The sequence below is a fragment of the Netta rufina genome, assembly GCF_964035555.1.
Source record: "Netta rufina genome assembly, chromosome: 26".
NCBI lineage: Eukaryota > Metazoa > Chordata > Aves > Anseriformes > Anatidae > Netta > Netta rufina.
This window is the reverse complement of record NC_140150.1, coordinates 3095807-3121729: the sequence shown is the minus strand read 5'-3', so window position 1 is coordinate 3121729 and position 25923 is coordinate 3095807. Positions and strand designations below refer to the sequence as shown.

At 49.6% G+C, this 25923-nt stretch overlaps 2 protein-coding genes across 3 annotated transcripts in view; one reads left to right on the top strand and one right to left on the bottom strand.

Moving 5' to 3' along the window:
- Positions 1 to 750: 750 nt before the first annotated feature.
- Positions 751 to 7317, bottom strand: TMEM9 (transmembrane protein 9). 2 transcript variants are annotated; one of them, XM_084302048.1, is made up of 6 exons: positions 7276 to 7317; positions 4203 to 4304; positions 3696 to 3787; positions 3170 to 3278; positions 2565 to 2696; positions 751 to 1965 (listed from the first exon to the last, which is right to left on the bottom strand). In XM_084302048.1, exons 2-6 carry the CDS (start codon positions 4293 to 4295, stop codon positions 1816 to 1818), a joined length of 576 nt encoding a protein of 191 aa, XP_084158174.1. In that variant the 5' UTR covers positions 4296 to 4304; positions 7276 to 7317; the 3' UTR covers positions 751 to 1815. The 2 variants fall into 2 exon arrangements, with proteins under 2 accessions (XP_084158174.1, XP_084158175.1); XM_084302049.1 differs by lacking the exon at positions 7276 to 7317 and adding an exon at positions 2783 to 2861.
- A 17501-nt stretch (positions 7318 to 24818) lies between these two features.
- IGFN1 (immunoglobulin like and fibronectin type III domain containing 1) overlaps positions 24819 to 25923 on the top strand; it is a 34909-nt gene continuing 33804 nt past the window's right edge. Inside the window, exon 1 of the mRNA XM_084301989.1 lies at positions 24819 to 25008. The gene's annotated coding sequence lies outside the window, so the exon portion shown is untranslated. The remainder of the gene's footprint in view (positions 25009 to 25923) is intronic.

Genomic DNA, 25923 nt, shown 5'->3' with positions numbered 1-25923 from the left:
AAGGCCAGAGGGCAAGGGAAGAAGCTGGGGTGCTGCTGCTCCCCGAACCCCAGGAGCAGGGACCTGGGAGCCTGGGTGCTGGCAGCAGGACCCCTGCCCCTGGGGGCTGCTGATCTCTGCTGCTTCGGAGGGGCACCGGCCACCAGATGGACCCATCGGCCCGGCGCAGTCCTTCCACGCCACCCAGGGCAGCTCCCACCTCAAAACCTGTGCTCGGGCCCTTCAGGCAGCTCTGCCCTCACATTGCAGCACAGCTGACAGGGAGAACATGCTGTGTCAGTGAGGGATTTGCCCCAAGAGGGAAGGACGGGGGGGAAAAAGGTTACAGAAAATGCGACCTCAGTCTAATTCAAAGCCCTGAGTATGTTTTTAGGCAAGCATGGTGCTAAAGGGCAGCTGGGGTAAATGTAGGCTGCCAGAGCAAAGCCCCCACAGAGCTTCTGTTTGGATTTTTTCTGGCTGTATCAAAAGCTGCTGGCCGCAGTGTGCAGGGCAGTGTGACCAGCATCTCTCCGGGGTAGGCTTTTAGCAGCAATTGCTCAGTTTTCAATGAACACGGAGGAATTGTAATCTGCTCGAGAGCCCGGCTGCAAGCACAGCCCGGCGTGAAGCAGTTCCAAGTTCCAGGAGCTGCTCGAGCTCAGCCCTCCCCCACCACAAAGCCCCCGAGTGCTGTAACCGCAGCCTCACGGTCCTGCAGCAGCTTTTCCCCGAAAAAAGCCAGCGAGGGAATAGGTCTTTTTCCACGTTTAATGTAGAGATGCTACATGATAAACTTCAGCTCCTTCCTGACGTTACACATGTTCTCACTGGGATACACGCTGCAGAATCACCTCATTTTCCTCCACCAGCAGCAGTAGTTCAGAGGTCGCTGAGAATTCTGAGGAGCGTAAGCGTGACCTGGCCAGGGGCACGAGACCCAGGCAGGCAGAGCTCCAGTGAAGCCTTTGCCTCGGTTCTCTTGGACACAAATGCCCCCGATGCGCTGTGTGAGTACCAAGGATTACAAATGTGGGTACAATCAAGAAACTTTCTCCCCAGTGTATTTTTATCCACTGCTAGGGGAGGAAAACAGAAAGATAAATCCGCATTTTTACCTGGTGGTCCTTTACTTGTTAATGTACTAATCACTTTTTTCTGCACAGAAACAAACTGCAATGTCAGTTATGCTGGTGTAAGCCTGGAGAAACTCCACTGACCAGAGTGGAAATCCACCCGGGTTACACCAGAGTAAGTCCAAGCAGCAGCTGAGGACTGGCAGGGACCTGCTCCTCGTCCTCCCAGTGCAACACTCGTGTCTCAGCACCACAACACCCAATATCAGCAGTGCCAACTAGAGAGGGAGGTGGCTTCTTTATCCTGGAGCAGCACCACGTAATTTCTTCCACATAAATGATCCCGTTAGTATCCCAGGAACACTAAGCCAGCTCCCAGCACTCCACAAGACCCCTGGTCTCTAACACGGGGTGTGGGCTGATGGAGGCTGTGGCTGGAGCTGCAGCCCCTGCACAGACCAGTGCATGAACCGGAGCGGCAGCACTGCGCACGGCCGTCCTCATGCAGCCACGGGCCAGCAGGCAGCGCAGGTCTCAGCTGAGCTAAGGTTAAGGAGCCTCTGAGGCTCCTTACGTAAAGGGCAAGGGGACAAAACCAGGGGCAAGCACTTTGGCCTGCTCGTCTCTAAAAAGAGGGTAAATCGGAGAGGGTGAGAGCTCTCAGTCCAGCACCAGGGCTGTCCTGAGGGATGGCTCGCTGTCTGTCTCGTCCAGCTGAGCTACCCTGCCTCTCAGGAAGCGGTGCCGCACGTCTGCTCCTCTAGCTCAGCATCTTGTGGCGGTCGAAAACCGTCTTCCTCTGCTCCTGCACCTGGCGCTTCCAGCGCTGCTGGGCTCCCTCCACCCTCTCCAGCACCGTGTTGGCTCTGGCCCCGGACGGGGTGGGGGCTGCGGCCAAGGAGTGAGCGTCCTACAATGGAAAGAAATGGTGAAAAAGGTCAGCAATGTCAGAAGGCCCCTTGGGTAAGCATGCATCGTGGCACAAAAACACCAAGGCAATCCTGAGACCTATCCCAAGGAGTTCACAGTCTGGAGTGCTAGAGTAAGATAAAGCTCCCCAGATATCAGGCATCTACAGCATACAACTAGATCTAAATATGAGTTGTTCCTTTGGAGCAGTGGAGCAAAAGCATGCTGTTAGGATACAATTCATCTTCTCCTGCAGGACCTCCTTTTTTCAGCAGGGGAAGGCAATGGCTAAACTGTGCACTCAAAGCAGCTACTCCTCTCTCACATCGGAGTAGGAAACAGCTTGAGCAGACAGTTTATACTTAAAACAAAGTATAAACACGGTAGCCTGATCCAGCAGAGTACCCTCAAACGCAGCAGCTTCCCTCGAACTGTGACTGAGCTCATTGCAGCTGCTAGGGCTGATCCCACACGTGACCAGAGGGAGCAAAGCCTGAGGCCAGGCTGTCTCCCCGTCTGCCGTTCTCTTCTTCCATCCCACCACCCCGGCTCCACCATGAGAGCAGCCACGCACTGCATGTGCCAGCAGCACAGCCTCACCTCGTTCTCCTCCTCGTTGTGCAGGGGCTGGGTGTAAGCATCTGGCTTGCGGATCAGAGGGTCCACCAGCACAAGGAAAGCCATGTACAGCAGCAGTGCCCCAACCACGGACAAGTAAATGATGATGATCACCTGCAGTTAAGGACAGCGCAGTGAAAAGGGATCAGCAGTACAGATAAGAAGCACCACAGAGGCCAGGAAGCTCCCTTCACAGCTACCTCTGATGTTTGATCTCTTCCCTCATTCTCACTTTGCTCACTAGAATGACCTATGACCTTGTCTGGATCATCACCCTTCCTGCAAGAAGGAAGACAATTACAAGTCATGCTGATTTCCCTGCGTTGTGTCCATTACAGACATGCTGCACGTGAAAGGAGACCAACAGGATGGGCACCCAGTCCGAGCTGTGCTGCCACATCCTCACAAGGAGACTGGGCTCCCATTTGCCTCCTCCTCGCTGCCAGGAGTGTTCCCAAGTCAGACACGGTGCCCCCAGCACTACCACGGGGTGTCAGCTGTGACAGCTTTGTTGTCCCTTGCTGGGCTCCTCTCCAGCACCCACCCAGCTGTGCCCGGGACGGCGTGGTGTCACAGGGAGCAGTTACCTTGATGGTGGTGGTGCTGCGCTCCTCGTACTTGCATTCACACAGCAGGCAGTACGCCTCCACGTCGTTCCCGGGCACTGGCATGGGCTCCACAACATGCAGGCAGTTGCTGCAACACAAGGAAACCGAGACCAGCAACAGGACAAGGTGAACCCGGTGCTCTGGGGAAGGATACTGGGGTCACTTTGTCCCAGCTTTCCCATCTGGCTGATAACGCTGCCTGGAGTTCCCTCACAGCCAGTCCAGGGTTCCTGGGACGGATTGCCACCGCACCTTCTGCAGGGCGAAAGTCCAGGTGAAAGGGACTGGAGGGTAAAATCTCCATCTGCTGAGAGCCATGGCCTGAGAAACCATGCCTCCCACATTCCCAAATCTCTTCAAAACATGCCCCTCACCCAGGCTGAGCATCACCTACTGGAACAGCTCCCTCCACAAACGCACAGGCAGCAAATTTCTCCCCCAGCACTGGCTGGAAACTCCGGAGCGTTTCACGGAGCAACCCCTCAGGCTTCAACGTGCAACTCACCAGTCCTTCTGCGACACATTCTTGTTGTAGATGTGCCCACTGATGTTCCGGTACGGGGGACAGATGCACTTGCAGCGGATGTCCTCCGAGCTCTGCAGAAGCACGAGGAGACAGCGTTAGTGAGTGAACAGATGGGAACAGTTCTGGGCTGCGGGAAAAGACAGAACATTCTCTGAGAGAGACGACTTCGTGCCACATCCCTGATTTCTGCTCTGCTTCTTTCACATCAGTAGCTTTGAAATCTTAAAACGTCTTGAGCACCTCTGCTCCAGAGACCAGGTGGTCTTCAAACAAATTTTATAGTGCAAACTCCAGAACATGACATAAGGCAGGGCAGAGGCCGCTATATCTAAAGCTGTGAATGGACATGACAAATCCATACACAGGCACTGACCTCTTACAGCACTTCTTACCTTTGCAAATTTTCATAAAAAAACACTTGTTTCTCTTCCATTTTTGTGCCTGTTGTACTACACTCAGTGCTTGTGTCAGAAGCTGTTCACTCACCTTGCTGGCGTGTGCTGGAGGAGAAAGGACGCAGCTCAGCAGTGCGACCAGCAGCACGGAGCTTGCACATTTCCAGGTGCACTGGGTAAACATTGTGCAAACCTGAGGAAATAAAAACTCACATCCAGGATAAGGGATCTTGGCATTCAGTGCAGCCAGAACACGTTACTTTGAGCTTTCCCTTTTGACCCACTTATCTCTGTTTTAACCAGAAAGTAGGGGTTTATCTCTGTATCTAAACAGCTTCCACCACCTATTGCCACGCACCCCAACTATCTTCTGCAACAAAATATTACTGACTTGCTGACCATTTCACCCCCACAACTTCACACAACCTCCTGTATCACCCGCAGACCAAGGGTAAGCTAAAGAACTACACTGGGGCCTCACTGCTGAACTGCCCAATAAACGTAAATCATTCACCTTCCGATACCAGCGTTTTGCCTCTGCATGGCTCAACATATTTTCCTCTCTTGCAAGCCATGCCAGGAGTTCCTTTACCTCAGGGAAGTGAAGTCTTATTTTATTTTTGTTTGGAGTAATTTCAAGTTGTTCAGTCACGCTACAAAGGCACAGATAACGTTTTTATAGAGGTGTGTGTTTGCACAAATCCAAAGGAGTATGAGTTCATTGCTGCAAAAAACAAAGTTAGCCTCTGAGGGATGCCAAGGCTGGCATTCACCTTTGCAACACTGGCGTGCCTGGAGCCGAGAGGCACTGCAGGCCTCGTGGTACCGCCTCGGGGAGGGCTCTGAAAAGCCACTTCAGTTTTCATCAAGGAAGATAATTTACAGCTCATCAGCTCCATGCAGCTCACGTTAATCCCCCAGCCAGCTCCAGGAACTTATATTTTGTGATCTCACACAAGTCCATTGTTAGTATTTTCACCTCTGTAGTGTTGCATCACCATTTGCTTTCTCTTGTTTCAATACGCTATAAATTCAGGTACCTAGTTCCCACTCGATTTTATGGATTATGAACACCAAGTTCCTCTCCTCTCGCCTTTATCTAAACAGAACACCAGCCACTCACTATCTAACAAGCTGATCTGCCAAAATCCATCAAAACACATTCCGATCTTGTGAGTTTATCACAGGACTTGTTAACGCTTTGCAACCCACTTAGCAGGAACCTCCTCAAACCATGGCTCTTTGGAGACATCCTGATTTTAAGCTCTTCATCAGAAACACCGGCTGAGGTATGACAGCCTTGGGTTGCAGTCTGCATTCCCCATTGTACTCCAGTGCTTTTGAACTGCTACCCATTTGGATTTGTAACGCAACAATGGCTTAAGCTCATTTAAGTTCAGATCATCGGAACAACCCCAAACCGTTATTTTTAATACAAGCAGGGGAAAACATGTGATTTATTACACGATGTTTACCAGGAACAAAATAAAAGCTTGGAAGGACGCCTAGACACCGAGTCTAGCCATCATGAACTGTAAAGCACTGGGGACAATTCACACGTCTTTATTCCCCAGACTGATGGAACCCGTCCAAAGGGGGCACTGGCACAGCTGCCATAAAGGTTTATATATCCCCTGCATAAAAAAGGGGGCAAGGAGGGCAGGCAGCTGGAATGGCTGAGCAAGGACCTGTAGGTCAGACTGGGGTGCAAGAAGGAAACACACAGGCAGTGGACAAGGCGTTGGCTTGAAGGTCGCACCCAGAGTGGTGGTCAATGGTTCTACATCCAGGAGGAGGCTGGTGATGAGTGGTATCCTTGAAGGGTCTGTCCTGGGACGGGTACTGTTTAATATCTGTATCAGTGATGTAGTGGGATCAAGAGCACCCTCAGCAAGGCTGCAGATGACACCAAGCTGGGTGGTGCAGTCCATACACCAGAAGGAAGGGATGCCATCCAAAGGGACCTGGGCAGGCTGGAGGAGTTGGCCCACGTGAACCTGATGAGGTTCAACAAGTCCAGGTGCAAGGTGCTGCACTTGGGCTGGGGCAATCCCGGACATGAGAACCGGCTGGGAGGAGAACTCACTGAGAGCAGCCCTGGGGAGAAGGACTTGGGGTTCAGGTGGGTGAAAAGCTCGACATGAGCCAGCAGTGAGCTTGCAGCCTGGAAGGCCAACTGCATCCTGGGCTGCATCACCACAGGAGCAGAGAAGGGAGGGGATGGTCCCTCTCTGCACTGCTCTGGTGAGGCCCCACCTGGAGTGCTGCATCCAGGTCTGGGCCCCCCAGCACCAGAAGGATGTGGGGCTGTTAGAGTGGGTCAAGAGGAGGGCCACAAAGATGATCAAGGGGCCGGAGCAGCTGTCCTACAAGGAAGGACAGAGCTGGGGCTGTTCAGCACTCAGAAGAGAAGGCTCTGGGGTGACCTCATTGTGATTTTCAGTACTTAGAAGGAGGCTTATAAAAGGGATGGAGAGCACCTTTTGCTCAATCAGATAATGACAGGACAAGGGGGGATGATTTTAAACATAAAGAGGGGAGATTTCAATTAGAGGTTAGGATGAAGTTCTTCACCCAGAGGGTGCTGAGGCACTGAACAGGTTCCCCAGGGAGGTTCTGGATGCCCCATCCCTGGAGGTGTTCAAGACAACATTGGGTGAGGCCCTGGGCAGCCAAATCTATGGCACGGGATTGGAACCGGGTGATGTGAGGTCCCTTCCAACCCAACCCAACCCAACCCATCCCATGCCTCTACAAAATGCCTCATTTTCCACTCGCCTTTTCCCAGTGCCAAAAGCACCCGGGTCCCGACCAACACCCCACAACAACGGCAGCGAAGAGGGATGGGGCTGAAGGCTCTGACGGTGACCGAACCACCACCACCCCATCTCCTCACCACCCCCTCCACCACCTCCTCCCCTCACCAGAGCCCCTCGGACCCGACCCCTCCCCGTCTCGCCGGGCTCCCCGTGCCCGGGGCTCCCCTCAGCTCCCTGCCCCGGCCGCTCGGCCCCGGCTGCGGGTCCCCACAGCCGCTAAAGGGGGCGAGAGACCGCGGGTCGCCCGGACATGGCAGCCCCAGCGGGGCCCGTGACGGGAACGGGACGGGCACAACCCCCCCCTCCCCTCAGCCGCCCACTCCCCCACTCGCCGCCGGCCCCTACCTGGCGCACGACGCCGGCGTCCCCCGCCCTCGCAAGCCCCGCCCCCGCTCCCGTCCGCGCACGCCCATTGGTTGCAGCGTGACGGGCAGCCCGTGAGGCCAATCAGAAAGCAGAACGGCCCGCCGGGGCTTGAGGGGGGGGTCAGGCGCTCTGCCGCCGGGCCCTCAGAGCCGGGGGGGAGCGGGGCTGGGTGTGGTGTCCCCGGTACCATCTGCCCTTTCCCTGCTTTTGCAGTGTTCACACTAAAATGTTGCTCAGAAATGTGAAAAGCTGGGCTGCAGCACGGCCCTAGTATCTGGATCTGGCCGCTGTAGCTGTGTAAATTACGTTTAGGGTCCTCGAGGTCCGCAGTCCCACAGCCCAGTGAGTTGGGTTTAATCCCGACCAAAGCTGCGTTTAACCCACAGACCCGCTTCAGCTCCTTCGTTATGCTACGGAGGATGTGCCTTTTTCCCAAAGATCACGGGGCCTTGTGGTTGTTCAAAGGGGATGTTTCAGTGACCCGGCTGCTGGGGGCTCTTGTTGTGCCCCCTTTTCTGTGGCAAACCGACCTTGGGGTTTGCAAATAACACAGGCTCACAGGTGGCTTTGCCCAGCCCTGCAAACACCCCACTATGCACCCAGGTATGGGAATTACCCATATAAAAGCATATTCTCAGCCCATGGCTATAACGTGCAAGATGCTGCCCTCGGCATGGCCGCGTTCCCTGCACATGTTATAGGGTCACGGCCTCTGCCAGCTGGACTGATCCCAGTAAATACCCCCTGAGAATAAGCCTGGGTGTTGGATGCACAAGGTACTTCTAATCCTTTCCTCCTCCTCCAGTGCTGCCAAAGGGAAGAAGCCCGGTGGTGCTAACTTGCTGCTCTCGCTTCTGAGCAGAACCTTTGGCCTGGCTGCAGGGTGCTGCCGGCGTTGGGAAATAGTTGAGTTTTTACAGGCTTAAAGGCCAGAGGACCACAGGGCTTTCATGTTACTAACTTTCCCAGTGAAATGGATAAGGACTTATTTTTATCTTCTCTGATCTCTCTGTTGTCACAGCACTCTCCTCTTTGTTCTTCTGCAGCATAAAGATAGATATCAGTGCTTCTCGTGGGGCTGGAGTAAGCTGGATGGGCACTTGAAGAAAGCAGCTTAACCTCGTGACAAGATGCTGAGCAGTCCTGCTGGAGAAAGTAAAGAAATGACCCAGGCAGCTGAGACACCAAAGGCAGGGATCAGTTTTTCAGGTGAGTGCCTGTGTACCTCGTGCTAGGGAGTGCCTCAAAGACAGGTCCACCAAATATGAGTTTGAAAGTTACATTTCAGGTTCAGGTCCCTTGTTCAGGAGGCTGGTTTCCTCTGTGTGCCTGGGCTTGTATTCCGTGGTGCAAGGGAGATGTTTCCTTTGTAGTGATGAAGGTTTCTCAAACACATCCATCCAGGAGACTCTTTCCCATTCCTTTCCTTGCTGACTTTCCTCCTGCAGCCTTCTTGTCTGCCTCAGGAAGCTCAGACACAGTGGGCTCTGTTCTCTTCTGTATGTCATCCCTGTCGCTGTGTTTAAGACCCAGCAGCAGAAGAAAAAGAGAGCATTTGGCTGTGGGCAGCGGGATTTGCTGCTTTATGTCTCCCAGCCCGCTGTGCTTAGCCTTGTCCTCACTCGTAAGTACAGCACTATACAGAGCCAAGAGCTGTGGTCACGTTTCATTGATTTCTCAGTGCGTTGAATGCAGGACAGTGGTGGGTCCTCAACTCCTAGAGAGCTCACCATGAATTCTGAGTAACTTGGGTTGATGTTAGCCACTCAAACTGCAGAGATCTGTGACTTTTACAGTGGTCTGGCAGGAGGCTTCGCTGTAATTGGGAAAGTGTAGGATTAGCAATGACTGTGGGACTGTACGTTCCCAATTTCTGCCTGACACTTGAGCAGCAGACAGGTGAGAGGTGGCTTGAAGGAGCTTTCCATATGTGGTGTTCTGGGAACAGAGGCCAAACGTGGTTTATCTGGCACTGAGGGAGAGAGAATCAGAGATCAGCAGACAAAACAAAGCAACAGGTATGTAAAAGAAGGGTAACACATCAGACTTGGCCTCAAATGCCCTGAGCTCTCCTCTTACTGAGGTAATTAGTCCTTACTGGTATTCGTGGTGTCAGCTTTGAAAAGACAGGTGGCATTTTTGTTAACGTGGCCTGCAGCTGAGGACACGCTATAGCAGCTTGTCCTTGCTCTTTCTGGAAATGGGTGTTAGTGACTGCACTGTAAACCTTTTTCCGGAATGATGATGGGAGTCTAATCAGGTGCCAGATATCTAAAGGGCAATTTAATTTAGATTGTAAACCAACAGATTTACTTGTAAATATCCTGGAGATACATCCTACCATTACAAAGAGCATCCTGTAATTCAGGGGGAAGACACTTGATTTGCAATAAAATGATTGTTTTATTTATTTGTGTTAAGCACAAAATGAAATTTGTTCTAAAAATGCTTTCATAATTGTAAACTGACAAAAGAGATGCAATGGGCACTGGGCCGGCTTCATTGAACTCTCTTTCTTGCTCTGAGTAATTGGTTAGACCAAGGAATGGCAATTCTTTTTTTTCGTTTTGCTGTTAACTCCCTTGCAACTCCAGGAATGTTCATTTTGGTGATGTGCCTCAGTTTTCTCCTGGACAAAATGTCCAGCATACATCTAGATAAAAATGTAATGTGATGGGTGAGCAATCGGCTGATGGGTTGGGCTCAGGGGGGTGACATCAGGCTGGTGAGCTTTGGGGTTCCCCAGGGCTTCTTTCTGGGGCTGGTTCTCTCCAGTGTTTTCAAAAATGGTCTGCATGCAGGACTCAATTGCATACTAAGGAAGTCTGCAGATGATACTAAACTGGGGGGAGCTGCTGACTCCCTCGAGGCTGGAGAGTAGACCTAATCCGCTGCTGTATCTGCAGCTTTGGTACCAGCTGTACAGAATTTATGATCGATTGTAGTGACACATTAGTCATATTATGTCATTGCCAGTCAGCCCAGCTGTGCTGAAATTAACCCAAACCACTGTATTTCCAGCTGTTCTTCTGGGTGACTCCTACCCGTGAGGGATTGCCTGTAGTGCGGGATTTCCCTCTACGTGATTTTTTTTTGGGTCAGGCTGCTCCCCAGAAGGCAGTGACGCTTTTGTTAGAAAATATTCCATCCTGTCTAAATTAATCTTTTTGTTGCTAATTTTGGAGGTAATCAGATAGCGTGGCAGGCAGCGCTCTCATCTCATATATTGGTTGTATTAAAAATAGGATTTAAAAAATAATTTCTTGGGCCCTTTTAAGATGGTCCTGGATCTCTGTCAAGAGGGCTCCATACTGTTCCTCCCCCAGCATTCCTCCCTCTCTGGAATCCTGCTTCGTTATGCCTTTTGGGTTAGCCTTGCTTGCTGCCATAAATATTATTTCTCATATTATATTTCACCTTCTCCACGTCCCATTGCAGCCACAGAACAGGACAATCCCTTATCCCAGCCTCAGCAGGACAGGAGGGGATAATGTTGCTGACAGAAGACTATACGAGGCAATTAACAGCTTTTACCAGCCGCTGGACGCCGATGGGAAGGCAGGTTATCCCACACTTGTCAGGGAGCCACGGAGTGCCTCTCCTGCTTGAAGGGGAGCACAAAAGAGCCTGGGCAAAGAGCAGCTCTGCTCTACTGCTGCTGTGGTCGCTCTCTGCTCGCTCAAGGGTTTTTCAAGAGTAGGTTCCAAGGCAGCGTTTGCTGTTAGGAGTGGCCTGTGCAAATGTGACACGCCACCACTGCCTGCTCCACATCACTGGAGTGTGCTCGGGGTTGTTCTGGGCTCCTGTCTCTGTGCAACAAATGGTCCCATGGGCAGTAGGAGTAGGCCAAAAGCCATATTTCCCTCCATGGCTCTGCTGGGATCAGTGAAAAAGCATCATGCAGAGCAAGATTCAGCCTCTGGACTTATTAGGAGGGATGGAGGAACGTCAGACTGCATCTGGACTGATCCAGACCACCCCAGCCTTGCAGGGCCAGGCCTCGACTTTCTAGTGCTGTGGTGTTTATCTACAGCTAGCTCCCTCCAAAGGCCTGCCCTGGCCTAGCAGACCTGTAGTGGGTGGCAGCGTACATCCCCCGTTTCTCTCCCAGTTGGTCCTATTTATAGGTTTCAAATGATGGCAGGTGGGGAAAGTGAGACATCTGAAGTATGAGGGACTGTCACCGAGAAGGCAGGGATATTTATTTGAGTTGATGAAACTTGTTGTCATTGCACAGCACCAGGAACTCTGCATATGTGGTGGGGGTCATCATTTCCAGAGCATCAGTGGGCCTGTCAGGCAGGACAGAGCAAACAAAACGCGGTTAGAATGGGCAGAGGGATTTCTGCCTAAATAAATTATACCCAGTTATCACCACCTGGACAGCAGTCAAAACACCAGGAAGTTTCTCCTGAGGGCTAGGATAACATCTCTCCCTCGATGTTTTGTTAGCAGTCTGATCTCCCAGAGCTGTCTCACTTGGCTTTCCTGCACGCTGAGGGTGAGCTGAGGACAACCCGCTTGGCCACAAGTCAGATGGGCTGAAGTCTCCCTGGGGATTTAAAGCCCATGGAGGGTGTTCCCATTGTTGTCTCCACTACTTCTTTTGTCATTATCTTATCTCTACAGGCTTTCTTCCTCAACTGCAACAGGAACAGGAAAAATCCTTCTGGAAACTGATCTTGCTGTGATGGGCAGGTTTCACAGTCCCTTCCCAGTCTCAGCGGCTGTTTCAGCACTGGGAGCACTCATTATTCCCCAGAAGTATGGGGAATGGCCAAGGTTGTAAGGGGATGGCCAGGTTGTCCACAGGAGTGGTGGCCAGGTCTGCAGGGTGTCCCGGTGACAGGGATTACCACAATAAGCAGCTGGTAACGGTGCAGGGAGCTGCGACCCTGTAACACTTCTGCCATTTTTTTCTGCCTATTGTCAGAGCTCTTGCGTGCCAGAATTACCTTAATCTCTAAAAAAGCTGGGGCTTGGAGTAGAGACCTCTAGAAGTGCCTTCCCTTCTGTGATTCTGTTTTATGACACAGACAGGATTCGAGGCATCGTCCAGGGACCGGTGACAGCGCCACTCTGTAGATGCCTTTTCCAGAAGGGATTCATTTCAAACCCCAGGCAGCTAATACTTCAGTGGCTCTGCAGACTCATCTCCTGTTTGCCCAAGAACAATGTCATTTCCCCTCAAGACAGGCAGATAGTTGCAAGGTAAATCAGTCTCCACGCAGGCACTCATGCCCTGAACATTAATATCCAGGCAACCTGAAGCCCAAGTAGCCCCAGTCAGTGCTACCACTGCTTCTTGGGCCACCTCCACCACAGCTGCTGATAACAGCACAGCTAATTCTGCTGGCTGAAGGTGTTCTCTTGCTCCCCAGTACCCAGACAGCTTCTACCATACTTTAGAGAATCAGGGCTGGAGCAACAAAGCAGCTGGGAAAGAAAGGGACTTCATTTCTTTGTGGTTTTTGTTTGTTTTATTTTTCTTCCTTCCTTTCACAGATATTTCAGTGGAGGTGCTGAGTAAAAGTACCATTTAATGCGCACTTATCTATGTGCCATTTCTTCCTCAGCCCCTTTCTGGGGGGATTCTACATGTATGCAGTCCTGTGCTGGGGCAGAGAAGTGAATTTGTTTACCTTCCTCAAAGGACTGATGAAGTACCTTGGTGCTGGTCATGCAGCTGAGCGTGATGAGGAGCTGGAAGGAGCCAGCTGGCAGGACGTTAATGGAGCACTGGTTTGTGCTCTGAAGACAGCTCTGAAGAGGCCAGAGGAACATGGCACCAGATCAAACCAGGGATCCGTCTACTCGAGGATCCCTCCTCTCACAGTACCCAGGGTGGTGGCCATCCTTGTGCATGATCCTGGAGGTTGGTTTGACCTCCAAGCTCTTCTCTCCTCTTGGGTAAGTCCTTCAGGGCAGCAGTCCCAACCCACCCCTTATTCCAAGCCCCTTGGAGACTCCTTTCAGGCCACTGTTTTTGTGCCACCCAAACAAAGGCTGTCAAAAGCTGCAGTCACGTATGAGGATCGAGGGCAGTGGCAGACAGCACTACAGCAGGAAAATCAGTGCATGCTTTCCTGGTGCTTCTCCTCCTGAGACCTTTTTTTGCTGAGTGTGATAAAGCTGGAAGTTCAAATGGGCTGTCAGAGCTGCGTGAAAGGTGGATGGCTGCTGCAGCTTTACAGAAGTTAAATGAGCCTATGGGATCCAGTGGGTAGGAGGGGTGGTGTACACCCAGTATTCTATCCTGAATTTCTGTCTGGGGGTGGGACAATTCACTGAGCAGAAAACCAGACCTTCTCCTTCGTTTGCTATCCTAGGTGCTGGCAGCTGAGCTTGCTGTGACAGCAGATGCAGAGGCAGTGGTTAGTGCTGCAGCCAGGCTCGGCTTTCCTTGTCTAAATACGTTGCTGTAGCAGTGATGTTGGGCCGAGGGAGAGAAAGAGCCCCGAGGAAGCAGAGGAGAGAGGAGATATGTGCCCCTTCCCCACAGCCTCCTCCCACTGCGAAGGTGTTTATCCTATTGACAAGCACTGTGGTCCTTTCATAACTGCTGCATTAGCAGAGGATCAAGTAGCACTTAATGGGAGCAGTCTCCCTCCTGGAGTGTGATTGAAAAGGTCACCAAGGTGGATGGGGGAAAATATTTGCAGCAGGCTGACATAAGCCTTGGCTTCTGATTGACAACAGGTGGACGTTTTAAGCGCTGCCCTCCCCGTCCAGCATTTCGGCTGCCCTCCCCTCCTTCCACAACACTGGCTGAATGTTTTGCAGCGGCGCCGCGGAGCATCTGCCGAGCTCGGTGGGAGGCACATGGGGCAACGCAGCCCTGCCACAGAATTCAGGGAAGAGGTGATTTGAGGCCAAGTGTTGCTTTCTGAATTGGCAAAATCAAGGAAATCAGGCAAACTGTAAACAAAGCTTCCTCATGAAACTGCCCCAAGCTGAATTGTTCGGTTGAACATGATGGGGCTCTTCTTTTTTATGGCACAAAATTGATTCTCTTTTTTTTAATATAGATTTATTACTCAAGGCTGCTGGTTTTGCTGGGTTTTGCCTCTCCCTGCTGCTGGCCCTACAGTGGGTTTGATGAAGTGAAGTTGCCAGGTCTCAGATTACCGACATTTTTAACACCCTCAGTTTGTCCAAGCCAGCAGAAATCTTACTACTGCCCTGGCAAGCCTGTCCCCGAGGTCACGGACACATACTGATTGCTTTACGTGTCTTCTCACCCTACTCTTTTGCTGCTTTTGGTGTCCCATCTGTCTTATATGGTTTCATCTGGGAGAATGCAGAGCACTGAATCCAGGCCAAGTTGCTGATGACAAGCCAATTAAAGATCTAGCAGGAGAGGAGTACCTTAATGAAGCAGAAGTGGGAGGAAGGGCAGTTTGCCAAGGCTGTGCTGTGACACTCGCACTTAGGAGAGCTAATTGTGTGTCGTAATTGATGGTTCAAGGGAGCTATTCACTGCACAGACTAGGCAGAGGAACAGAGAGCTCTTTTGATGGCATATTCTGAAAGGCTTTGATGGGATCACAACTTCCAAGGGCGAGTTCATCTTCCGTGGTGCCAGGCAAACAGTTTGAACATGGAGCTGCACAGTCTTACACCGCTCTAATAGCTGATCTGGAAAGTATGCTAAAGCCACGTCAGTGGAGACAAAAAGCCCAGAGCAGGAATCTTCATGGGACCACTAGTGGTCATGCTGAAGGTCAGGTGCTGCCCAACAGCCCTGAGCACGAGCCAGGTCGCCTCTCTGCAGCATACAGCGCGCTGGGAACAGCCAGCGTGAGCGGGAGGTGGGTTCTGGCGCTGGCTGCAGGAGGTGCTTTGCTGGATTATTTCATTAGGGACGCGTGCGCTGGAAACTTGCGGGGTAACGTGACGTTGGCCCAGCCCATCCTCGCAGGGAGCCGGTGGCAAATGGCCCAGTTACAGCAGCGTGCTGGCGGTGAGGTTGCTGACAGATCCGCATAGCAGGACGCTGGTCTCAGGGCACCATCCTGTGTCTGCTTCTCTTCTTCATCCAAGTCAGTCAAAGCAAGGCACTCCTTCACCTCTGGGAGATGCTGGAGTGTAAGGAATACTTGCAGATACTGAGAGAATTTTATTGCCCTTGGTTTGGTTTTGCTTCCTGGCTCCTGCTTCCATGATGCGTTCCCTTTCTGAAGGGTGGCACTGAGGTTCCTTTGACTGGCAACCAAATTAACTGGTAACTAATTACCTAACTCACCAAACAGGAAGGATAAATCGGAGAGTCTCTGGATGCAGTCTGTAGCTCTGAAAAGGAGTGGGGACTGGCAAATAGTTGTATCAGGTCTCATGTGTTTTATCCTCAAGTTCGGAGGAGGATTTTTCTAGTGGTTGCCCCAGGGATGAACACGTCTCACGTTAAGCAAGTCACGCAGTGGCTCTGTGTTTCCCACCTCCTCGGAAACAGTCTGGGAGGTAACTCATGGACAGCGTCATGGTCCAGCAAAATGCTATTAGCCAAAAAGCACCGTAAAGTGCTGTTATTGTGCAGCTGTGTTTGGCACTGGCCTCTGCCAGGAAGGTCTGTTTGCAGCAGAGAGCCCCTGCCCTTGACAAATACCTGCGTTCACACTGTCCTCCCTGCCCTGCGACCTCTCCTCGCAGCTTCTAAAATTCCTCTCACCAGGGTGGTTATTTCCTTATTATTGACACCTGTTTGGACAGACAGGCGCACTGACCATTTACAGAGCCACTGGGACTGCAAGCTTTTATGCATCCCTATATAAAGAGGTGTTAAAATTGGCCATGTGTAATTTATAGTCTGCAGCAGGAGACTCAGCCCACTGGACGCAGCACGCTGGAGCATTAGCTCTGCTGTCAGCTCAATTGTCAGCCGGATGCCGAAGGAGTGGATACCCTTTGGGTCACAGCTTTCCGCATTCTTGATCACAAGTCAGCAGAGTCATGAGCCTTAAGACAACTGTTGTGATTCTTAGGCCCTGAAGCACTCAGCAGGTCCTGATAAAATGCTCTTACACAGTCATGTACACAAACACATGCGCGCACACACGTGCATCCCAAATGACGGAAGAATCATCGCTACGACTGGCAGAGAAGACAGACACCAAAGTGGTATTTCTGTCTAGATCAGATACCAATCTGTGATTTCTGCCTTAAAGATATGAAAATCTTGCCAGCAGGAAAGAATTAGGACCCTCAATTAGGCTTTGATGGCAGGGGTGTTGGTAGCTCTCAAAGTTTTTGTATAAATGCTGCCTTGTTAATTCAAATGTATGCTTTGTCTTACTTAAAGGTTTCTTCATTGCTCCACTGTTGACCAGATATATAGGTGCCCTGTCATACGGAGCACAAAGTTCACTGTAGTTTGGCTACTGAAGGAGAACGCCCAAGGATAGGGACAACAAATTGCCAAAATAACTGAACAGCAAGTCACTCCCAACTGGCATTTACTGCAGCCAAGAGTTTCCGAGTCCAGTGTCCCATGGCCGTTTGTCCTCCCAGATTTGATTCCTGACCTTAGAAAAGACCTCTGAATTTGAGTGGCAGAAAGCTGTGTCACAGTCCCTATTATGAAAGTTAAAAAAAATCCGTGTTAATTTTGTCAGATGCTTCTGCTGCTTTATTCCAACTATGAAGCTGTTTCAGACCCGGCCAGATCTAGTGGTTAAAAATTGGATTTTCCTCTTTGTGGTCAGTTATTTTTATTTTTCCTTCTGTCACCTTGTCCTCTCTTTTGCCATTTATCTTCATCAGGTTTTTATTATTTTTTTTCCCCATCTCTCTTTTGTCAGACTGAACAAGTCAAGCTTCTTCACTGTTCCTTAAAACACCTCGCTCTCAACTACCTTGAGCAGCCCGTGATCCCGTCTCCATATGTCTTCCTACATTAGCAAATAATTCTTGAATGTGCATGAACATCCGTGTTGCCTGCATTCTGGTGGAGCCTTCAGAAGGTGAGATGACTTACGGCCCCCTGCCCTTTAGGGAGCAGCAGGCCCTGGCTGCTTCCTGCCATTTTGGTCCAGGAAAGCATCAGCTCACTGATCTGTGGTTGGAGTAAAAACAGAAAACAAGAAGAAAGAAAGAAATTCATTTTTGTTAGGAATGTAGAAAACAAAACAGAAACTGTCACAGTGCTGCTATAGATGTCTCTGGTGCTGCTGGTCTAGTAGTGTGCCTGCATCTTGAGTGCAGTCTGTGCTTCTGTCTGCCATCCCTGGCTCAGACAGGATATGAAGGTGAACGGCAGTTCAGAGAGGAGTGATAAGGATAATGAAATGGGCACCCACCCATGAAGCAGATAAATGGAGATTTCTTTTGAAAATGCAAAAAGCATGGTGGGAATTGCATCAAATAACTGTACAGACTGGAGAGGGAGGATGAACAGAAAATGACTGTTAATTGGTTTTCGTTCTCCTAGTGGAAAGAACAAAGTATGGGATCAAATAAAACAAAAGAAAACAGGTAAGCACTGGGCTGTAACCAGGGTGTGGAGCTCCCTTGTCGTACAAAGATGTCCACAGACCTTTCCTCCAAGAGCGGCATGTTTGTACCACCTATGCAAGGTCAAAGAAACCTGATCGCTCAAGGTCTCTTCCTCACTGAAGGCTGATGAGAGCAGCTTGTATCTTCTCCGAGCATGCACAAATTTATTCTTAATAATAAGCTAGGGCTTCCCAGTTATTAATAATAACTGATATCAGACTGCAGCATGTCAGCAATTCTTCACAGAACTTTAATGACAGACCTCATGGTAAGCAAAACCATTAGAAGGGAACTGTTGCCAGGAATCCTAAATCCCTGACAGTGGCATGCTAAGGTTTGGATGCTTCCCCCCTAGCCTGCTTTATGGGGATAGTTTATCAAGATTATTTTTGACTCTCAAAATTTCCCTCTTCTGCAGTGATTGCCCTTCTTTATGGTTGTTGTACCTTTGCAGATGTGCCTCTCGCTGACACCCCGTGTTGGTGACCACCAGTGACCCAGCTGCAGCTCGCTCTCAGCTGCCCACTTAGGCTTTTGGGTTCACTAGGGGTTTGCTTGTACCCAAGTCTTGTATCAATGCTCTGACCTTGCATCTATGGAATAAAGGTTAGAACCATGTGATACAGAAAATAATAAAGCCTTTTTTATAAATACAGCAGAGAGCATTGCCGGCCTCAGCTGCTCTGTGAACTGTCACAGCTTTCCTGCCACCTTCTGAGCAGGTCAGCGTGGCTGGGTGCCTGGGAGCTGTTCACGTGGCTTTGCTGTATAGCTTAGTGCGAAAAAAAAGATTCATTCCTTAGGCGAAACATTTAGGGAACTGCTGGAACTGCTAGAGCCCGAAAGAGTCTTCAATTCTTGGAGACTTATAAAGGCAAACTGGGGCTGTCCCTCTCCATTTACCCTCTGGTTGAGCTCAGAAATCAGCTGACATAGTTAAGCTGACAGTCATTACATTTATATGTCCTTTGCTCCTGTCATTCTGTCCTCCTGTCTGATCTGGCAGTTTGGGTCTGTTGACCTTTGTGGCATGTAGCAAAGCCAGTGTATCTTGGCTTCTGTCTCAGACGGCTGTGGCTTGTTGCTTAAGGAAGTTTATTTCTCAGGGATATAGTCATAAGTCAGCAATGTGCATGTTCTATTTTTGTAGACATACCTAGAGAGTCAGGAAGAAGGCCAAAACTCTTCCAGAGAAGACAGACAGCAGATCTCAATGTTCTTATCAATGAGATGTAAGTTCATAAGCTACAAAGAAAATACAAATTGTACAACAGGATAAATAAAGAGAGAGGGCATGGAAAACAAATGTGCCTGCACACTGACATGACGCCAGAGGAAGACAATGATAAATAGGTAAATACTTTAGGAAGAAAAAGCTGTAATTCTAGGGTAGATGTACAGGAAAAAGAACTAAAGCCAATTTTGAAAACTGGGTATATAGTCCTAATACGCACAACACACAGAAATACTGTCTTCATATTCTTGCAGAAGGTGGGCAGCAGCAGTTAATGGTTTATTTGACTGCTCCCTGCTTTTTGGAATCCTGGGCTGCTGGACATCTTGTTCTCTGTGCTAGGTTGTCCCTCCTGCACCAGCAGTCTCCCACCTCTGCTGCTGATGGTTTGGGGTGGAACCTGAGTTCTTTATTATTGTCAGGACAGGAATGGTAAGGATGGCCAGGAGGAGCATCTCGCTTGGGTATTCCTATTCCTGGTGGGGAGTGGGAAATTGTCAACGTGACCCAGCTAGCCATGAGGATCCAGGTGGAGTCCAAAATTGTAGTGACAGTGAGGAATACAGGTAAACATGAGTTTTTTCCTCCTTCTCTCCTTTACCACGTGCTGCATGAGGAGCTCTCCTCCTTTATAATCACTGCAAGGAATAATACCTTTGTTCTGTTTAAAGCCCCTTCAAAGTAGACACACTCATTGGGTGAAAAGAGGGGAGTAAGTGGTGAGTGCAAAATGGGATACGCCTGAAAAATAAGCTGAATTAAACTGGAAAGCAAGTGAATGGCTGCAGGATGACCTAGTTGCTGTCATGAACATAGATAGCTCCAAACCATCTGATACTCTCACATCTGTCAATCAAAGAGATTGATAAGGACATGCTGGGATATGTGTAGGCCCAAACTGCAAGCAATTTGCTTGCCATTCAGTTTGCCTCAGAGCAACAGACCAGCTCCCTCTAAATTCAGGGTTAACCAGGGCCTTTGCGTGGGTCTTGTTTCCTCCTGCTCAGCTTCTGGCACTGGTATTGTCTGCCCGGCCACCCATCCCAGAAGACAGCCCTCCCTCATCTGTCACCCGTTTTGACACAGGATCTGTCTCTGACACCCACTCCTCCTTTCCTCCCTTCTCCTAGTATTGCCATGATGTATCGGCACCCCTGACATTATCCTGCCCATTTCAATGATGCATCTCTCCATCCATCTGCCATGAAAAGTGACCTGCTCACTATGTCCCTCCACCCTTCAATCAGACAGGAGCCTGCCTGTCTGTCTGACCACAGGCAGGCAGAACGTGCTTCATGGTTGAAAATACAGAGAGCGTGAGACCTTATGTCACCAAAAGCAATCCTTAAAAAGTAGCTCATGGAGACTGTCAGAGGACCAAGTTGTAAACTGGGCTACAAGGTACAGTGTCATCACACAGTTCCTATTCAGGGGCTCTGCCTTTTCCAGGCAGTTGCAAAAATATCTGTGTGGTAGGAAATAATATTGCAACAAGACAACCGAGCTCAATGGGAGACCTTAAAGGAGGGGAAGGTGATTTTATTTTAAAAAGTTTTAATTCACTCATATACACATGTACCCTCAAGGACCTAGGTGCTTTTATCCCAGTGGTCGTCCCAGCACACAGGCACCAAGACGCAAGCATCCAAGTGACTCCTGTGACTGCAGGGAAGGCTCCAGGTACTCGGTACCCATTAGTCAGGTCTGAACATTTCAAACTGAGGTGACTTGCAAAACGAAGTTTGGGGTCTTCAGGAGCCTTGAAGTATCGGCAGAATTTATCATCTAGCACTATCAAGGCTAGGCCATGTAGCAATCTGATCATTTTTTGGTGGCATCTTTTGTTAGGCATCTAACATGGTCTGTGGTGGTCTCAGGCTGGGTAACTGAGGACACGGATGTGCAGACTTGTTACATTGGTTTCGATGATCACCAGAGACTGTTGCCATCACTGTTCCTGCTCTGTTCACCTACAAGTGCCATTGAGTGCACCTGGTCAGTGAGGTCTCTGCCCTGCTTCTCCTGCCCCTTCTGTCATGGAGCAGCTCTGCTTCTCCTGCTCCCTGAATTCCAACTCCTACGAGCATTCCTGTGCTAAGAGGTTCCTGGCATGGCCTTGTGACTGGGAATGAGCAGTAAAGACCTGTGGCAGAGCCTGTCACACATTAGGTCACCATCACATGGGAAAATGAGTGAGGGAACTGGCTGCCACAGGGTGTTTGGGGGGGAAAAACCTCAGCTGCATTCATGATGCAGTCAAGTCCCTCACAAGGCCAGCACGAACCCCACAACTGTCAGCCAAGACAGTTATAGGGTGATATCAGACCTGCTTTGGGCCTGAACCCAAGAAAACATTTGTAGGCTGGGCACTTACCGTCTTGCTTAGTGTCATCTGTCCTTTTCTGTGCTTACAGGCAGGAGGTCAGGTTACCCTGATAGCAATCAGAGCTTACAAGGGCAGGCTTCTCTCTGTTAGTGGTACTGGGCCAGGTGAGCTCCACTGATTCTCCTTAGCCACAGGCAGATACTAATTCCACTTGAAGGAGACTGAAAGAGGTGAATGGGAAACCCAGTTTCTTCTCTCCCTCACGGGTGCTCATTGAAGGCCTTAGGTCAACTAGGAGAGGAGTTTGGCTTTATTCCCTGGGCTTGGGTAATGGAGGGCTGTCCCAGCCCTTCACCTGGTAGAGTTTCTGTCTTTGAACCATGTCCAATCCATGTCTGGGTGCATGAGTTGAGCTCCTAACTATTGGCTAGGTCAGTCAGCTAATTGGTTTTCCAGGGAATCTAGCTGCTGGACATCAGCCTCAGCACAGGCAAAACTTCCAGAGATTCCTGGAATAATAGATTATTTCAAAATAACCTTTGGCGCCTCTGAGCCATGAGGGATGCTCTACTGCCAGGCTGCATCCTGGATTTGCACAGAGCCTGTGCTCTGGATCCAAAGCAGTGTTGTAGTTACTACAGGACATCCATCAGGACTAAATGCTGGGAGTCTGAAAACTGTCTGAGATGTGCCATCTGCATTCGCCTTAGATGGGGGAATCCCATCCCAGTAGTCACACTGGATTTGTGCTGGACATCCCCACTCTACCAGCAGGATCATGGCCTCGTTGCGCATTCCTCAAAAGCCTTGGAAGAGTAGCTGCACTACAAGAAAGCAGCGACTGTAGCATTTTAAAGCATTTTAGCAACTTGCCTTAGCTGTCCAAGGTATTATACATTAGGCAACTTGTACAACTGTCTCTTAGTGTCCATGTCCACCTCGTTGAGACTCCGTGTCTCTTGAGCATAAAGCTTGAGAAGAGCACAGAGTGGATTGTCTTCTTGCTCTTTCACAACAAAGGCTCTGGGTTCTCAGGATTATTGCACTGGTTGCCCATTTCTGCATTTTATCCTTATTTGATTGAGAAGTGAGATTTTTGTGCTCTCAGTACAACTGCTGACAGACAATTCAATGACTGGGTTGCAAACATAGAAGTATAGAGGGACAGGGCTGGCTGAGCTGGCTGTGCTTTAGGATAATACTCTGTGGGAGAGTAACAAAATCTGTCTATGTCGTAAATAAACCTGAATAGCTTATTTTGGCAAAGAATTTTCATTCCTGACAGATGCAAGTTTGAGACAACCAATAACCACTTGCTAATCTAGGATGAAATACTGTTGGAATCTGACATCTTCAGGTCAGCTCATAGAATTTGGTGGGTTTCCAGTGGAGTCTTCTCTCACATGTCTGAAGGGAAATAATCTTTGTGAGAGCTGTCAAAAGGAAGGGAATGCCCAGGCTTACAAATCATTGAAGCAAGTTATTGGAAAGGGATGTGCCAGAGGATTGCTAAGTAAAGCACGTTACATAAGGCTGCCCTTTGGGTTTCTGAGGTCTGGTAACTGGGACATTTTCAAGTTTATCAGACTGAGTTTAGTATCTCCTGTGTTGTTAGTACTTCCCTACTTTTTGAGGCAGACCCTTTGCATTTTGCTGGCTGTAAATGTGCATAAAGATGTGTAAATGTGATTCGTTGGGATTTGCCACCTGCACCTTAATGACTTAAATCTGTTCCTGTATTATCTCAGCAAACTGTGGGACAGTCCAAGCTATCTCACCAACACGAAGAATACTTAGCGATTGACTGGGGAGAAAACTATTTAATTTGTACTAAAGGAGTTAGGGAGTTAGCTGGTTTCTTGGAAGCACATAAAATGCAAACATCCTGTTCTCCTGCTACTTTATCTTGGTACCTCTTGCTGGGCTTTCTTTGTGATTAGTTGCTTAGCCAGTCTTGGTGCATTGGAGGTATGGTTTTACACAGCAGGGTAAGGGGCTCATTGCTTGGTGTGAGGGGGCTTACATTCATAGAATCTAGAAAATCCCAAGTTGGAAGGAACCCACCAGGATCATCAGGTCCACCTCCAGGCTCCACACAGGACCAAATATCAGAACCTGTATCTGGGAGCGTTGTCCAAACGCTTCTTGAACTCAGCTCAGTGCTGTGGCCACGTCCCTGGGGAGCCTGTCCCAGCGCCCGAGCACCTCTGGGTGCAGAACCTCTCTCTCACCCCCAGCCTGACCCTCCCCTGTCCCAGCTCCATGCCGTCCCCTCGGGTCCTGTCGCTGTCCCCAGAGAGCAGAGCTCAGTGCCTGCCCCCCCGCTCCCTGTGAGGGAGCCACAGGCCGCCATGAGGCCTCCCCTCGGCCTGCTCTGCTCTGGGCCCAACAAACCCAGGCACCTCAGCCGCTCCTCACACGTCTTCCCCTCAGGCCCTTCACCATCTTGTAGCCCACCTTTGGGCACTCTGTAGTAGTTTTATTTCCTTTTTGTACCGTGGTGCCCAAACTGAACTCAGTAGTGATGGTGAGGCTGCACCAGTGCAGAGTAACCATTTAAATGGTTAGAAACAAAACATTTAAAAATGATGTTTGCCTTAGATTCTTGCCTCTCCTGTTGGATAGCATTGCACTAGGCAGCCTGATTCCAGTCTAGGTCACATTGCTGGGGGTCTGGAGTTTGTCCACCTTTTAGCACTTGAAGTGCTTCGTGTCCAGCCTATCCTACAGACCTGTACTCTTCCCTGAAGAGGCTGTACATTACCATCTACGTAAGCTGCTGTACGTTACCATCTGCTTTTTTGAAGTGTCGATGTGCTCCTGTCTGCCCTGCCTCACAGTATTGCATTTTTAGTATTGCTTTTGAAATTACAGAATGCAACTGAAATTATCACCCAAGGTGTTACTCTGTCCCTGTGGCTAGCAACATGGGCAATGAAACACCAGACAAGCCAGCAACTCAGACCTGGAAGAGGGGGGAGCAAGGAGAGCTTTGGGTGGTCTGTGGGTGCCCACCACCCTCAGCAGTCTGAGGAAATTGTGGTTTCAGAGAGTTCTTTAAGAAAGCAGCATTTTTTGAGAAGACCTATTCTTAAATGTGCTTGGCCACTCACTTTAACCAAAGTTCAATTTATCTGATCAATTAGTAACCCTAATTATTCCTGAGATTGGTTTCAAGGCAATTAAGCTACAGTTTCCTTTAGAACATACAGGGCCGTTCAGTTGTATGAAAGTTTTTAACGAATCACGGCGAAGAGGAAACACAATCTGCAGAAAAAGCACCACTCCAAACTACTTGTCAAATATTGAAGAATTATGTTAATCATCTCAGATTTGTCCAGCACCCTTACTGGTATGGACTGAAATAATAACAAATAGGAGACAGGTGCATCAGGTTCCCGTAAAAAAAAAAAAAAAAATCATCTGCATGTCTCACAGGCTAACAGCTCTGTGACAGGCTTCCTCTACTAGAGGGAGAGGGCGAGAGAGAGAGATTAAGTGTGAGAGAAGGAGAGGCAGAAGTCGAGACAGGGAGCAGCTGAGGAGGATCCCAGAGACCCAGCACTGATCCCACAGCTGAGCACTGACTGCAGAAAGGACACGGGAGCTGCAGCTTTGACAGCACGCCGAGTAGAAGAGGACTGTTGGGAGACGTGTGTAGGTCAGTGCTTTTTACCTGTTTGAGTAGCTGTGGTTGCTGTTAGCTAAAGGCATGTTTGAGCTCCTTGTGATCACCTTCACAAGGCAGAAAAGCTGACCGGTGGGGAGTAGTGGACACCACTAGTTCTATACCCACATAAAGGAAAACTCTGTGACCTTTTGGTGAAATTGTCAGATTCCTGGGGCAAGCAGGGGTTGAAGGAGAGAGACATCCTCTCCTTTCATCATGGTTATTTCTTTCTATTTCAATTATTTCTCTGTTGGGTGCTGGCATAATTTTCTAGTTCTGGGTAAGACTTATTTTATTCTGACAATTGAGTGCTGGATACAGTTTGACAGAGGACAGCCTACAGAAGGAATGGGACAGCATTCCCAGCAACGGGAGTCCTCTGTCACCTCTGTGGGTGCCAGGCATTAATTTGTGCAGGCAAAGGACAGGCAGAGCAGTACTAGAACAATGTTGAAAATAATGTTCAGGCATCCTGCAAAGAAAGTGGGAAGGCAGCGTGTGCTGTGGCTTCTTGGAATTTCAGAGGGATTTTCTGTAGTATTTGTTTCAGTGACAAACTTCCTTGCATGTGAGGGTATGAAATATTAAAATAGTTTGTAATGTGAGGACTGGGCATTTCTCATCTGTTGCTACTGGCAGGTTGGGGAAACAAATCAGAAGTGGGGTATTTATTAGGTGCTCTTTTTGCATGTAAATTTAAAGTGGGGGGAATGAGAAGAAGCCTCATAACTTGAATCCCTTGCGGCATCTGAATAGCGCAGCTTGCCTTACTGTGCAGTGAGTGCGTGCTCGAGTGCTGGTGCACGCGGAATGGTTCAAACATACACATATAACTGTAACTGGTGCAGAAGATGTTTGGCAGATCCCAGTAACCATATGGGGTCACATGAAAGCAGCTAAAGCATA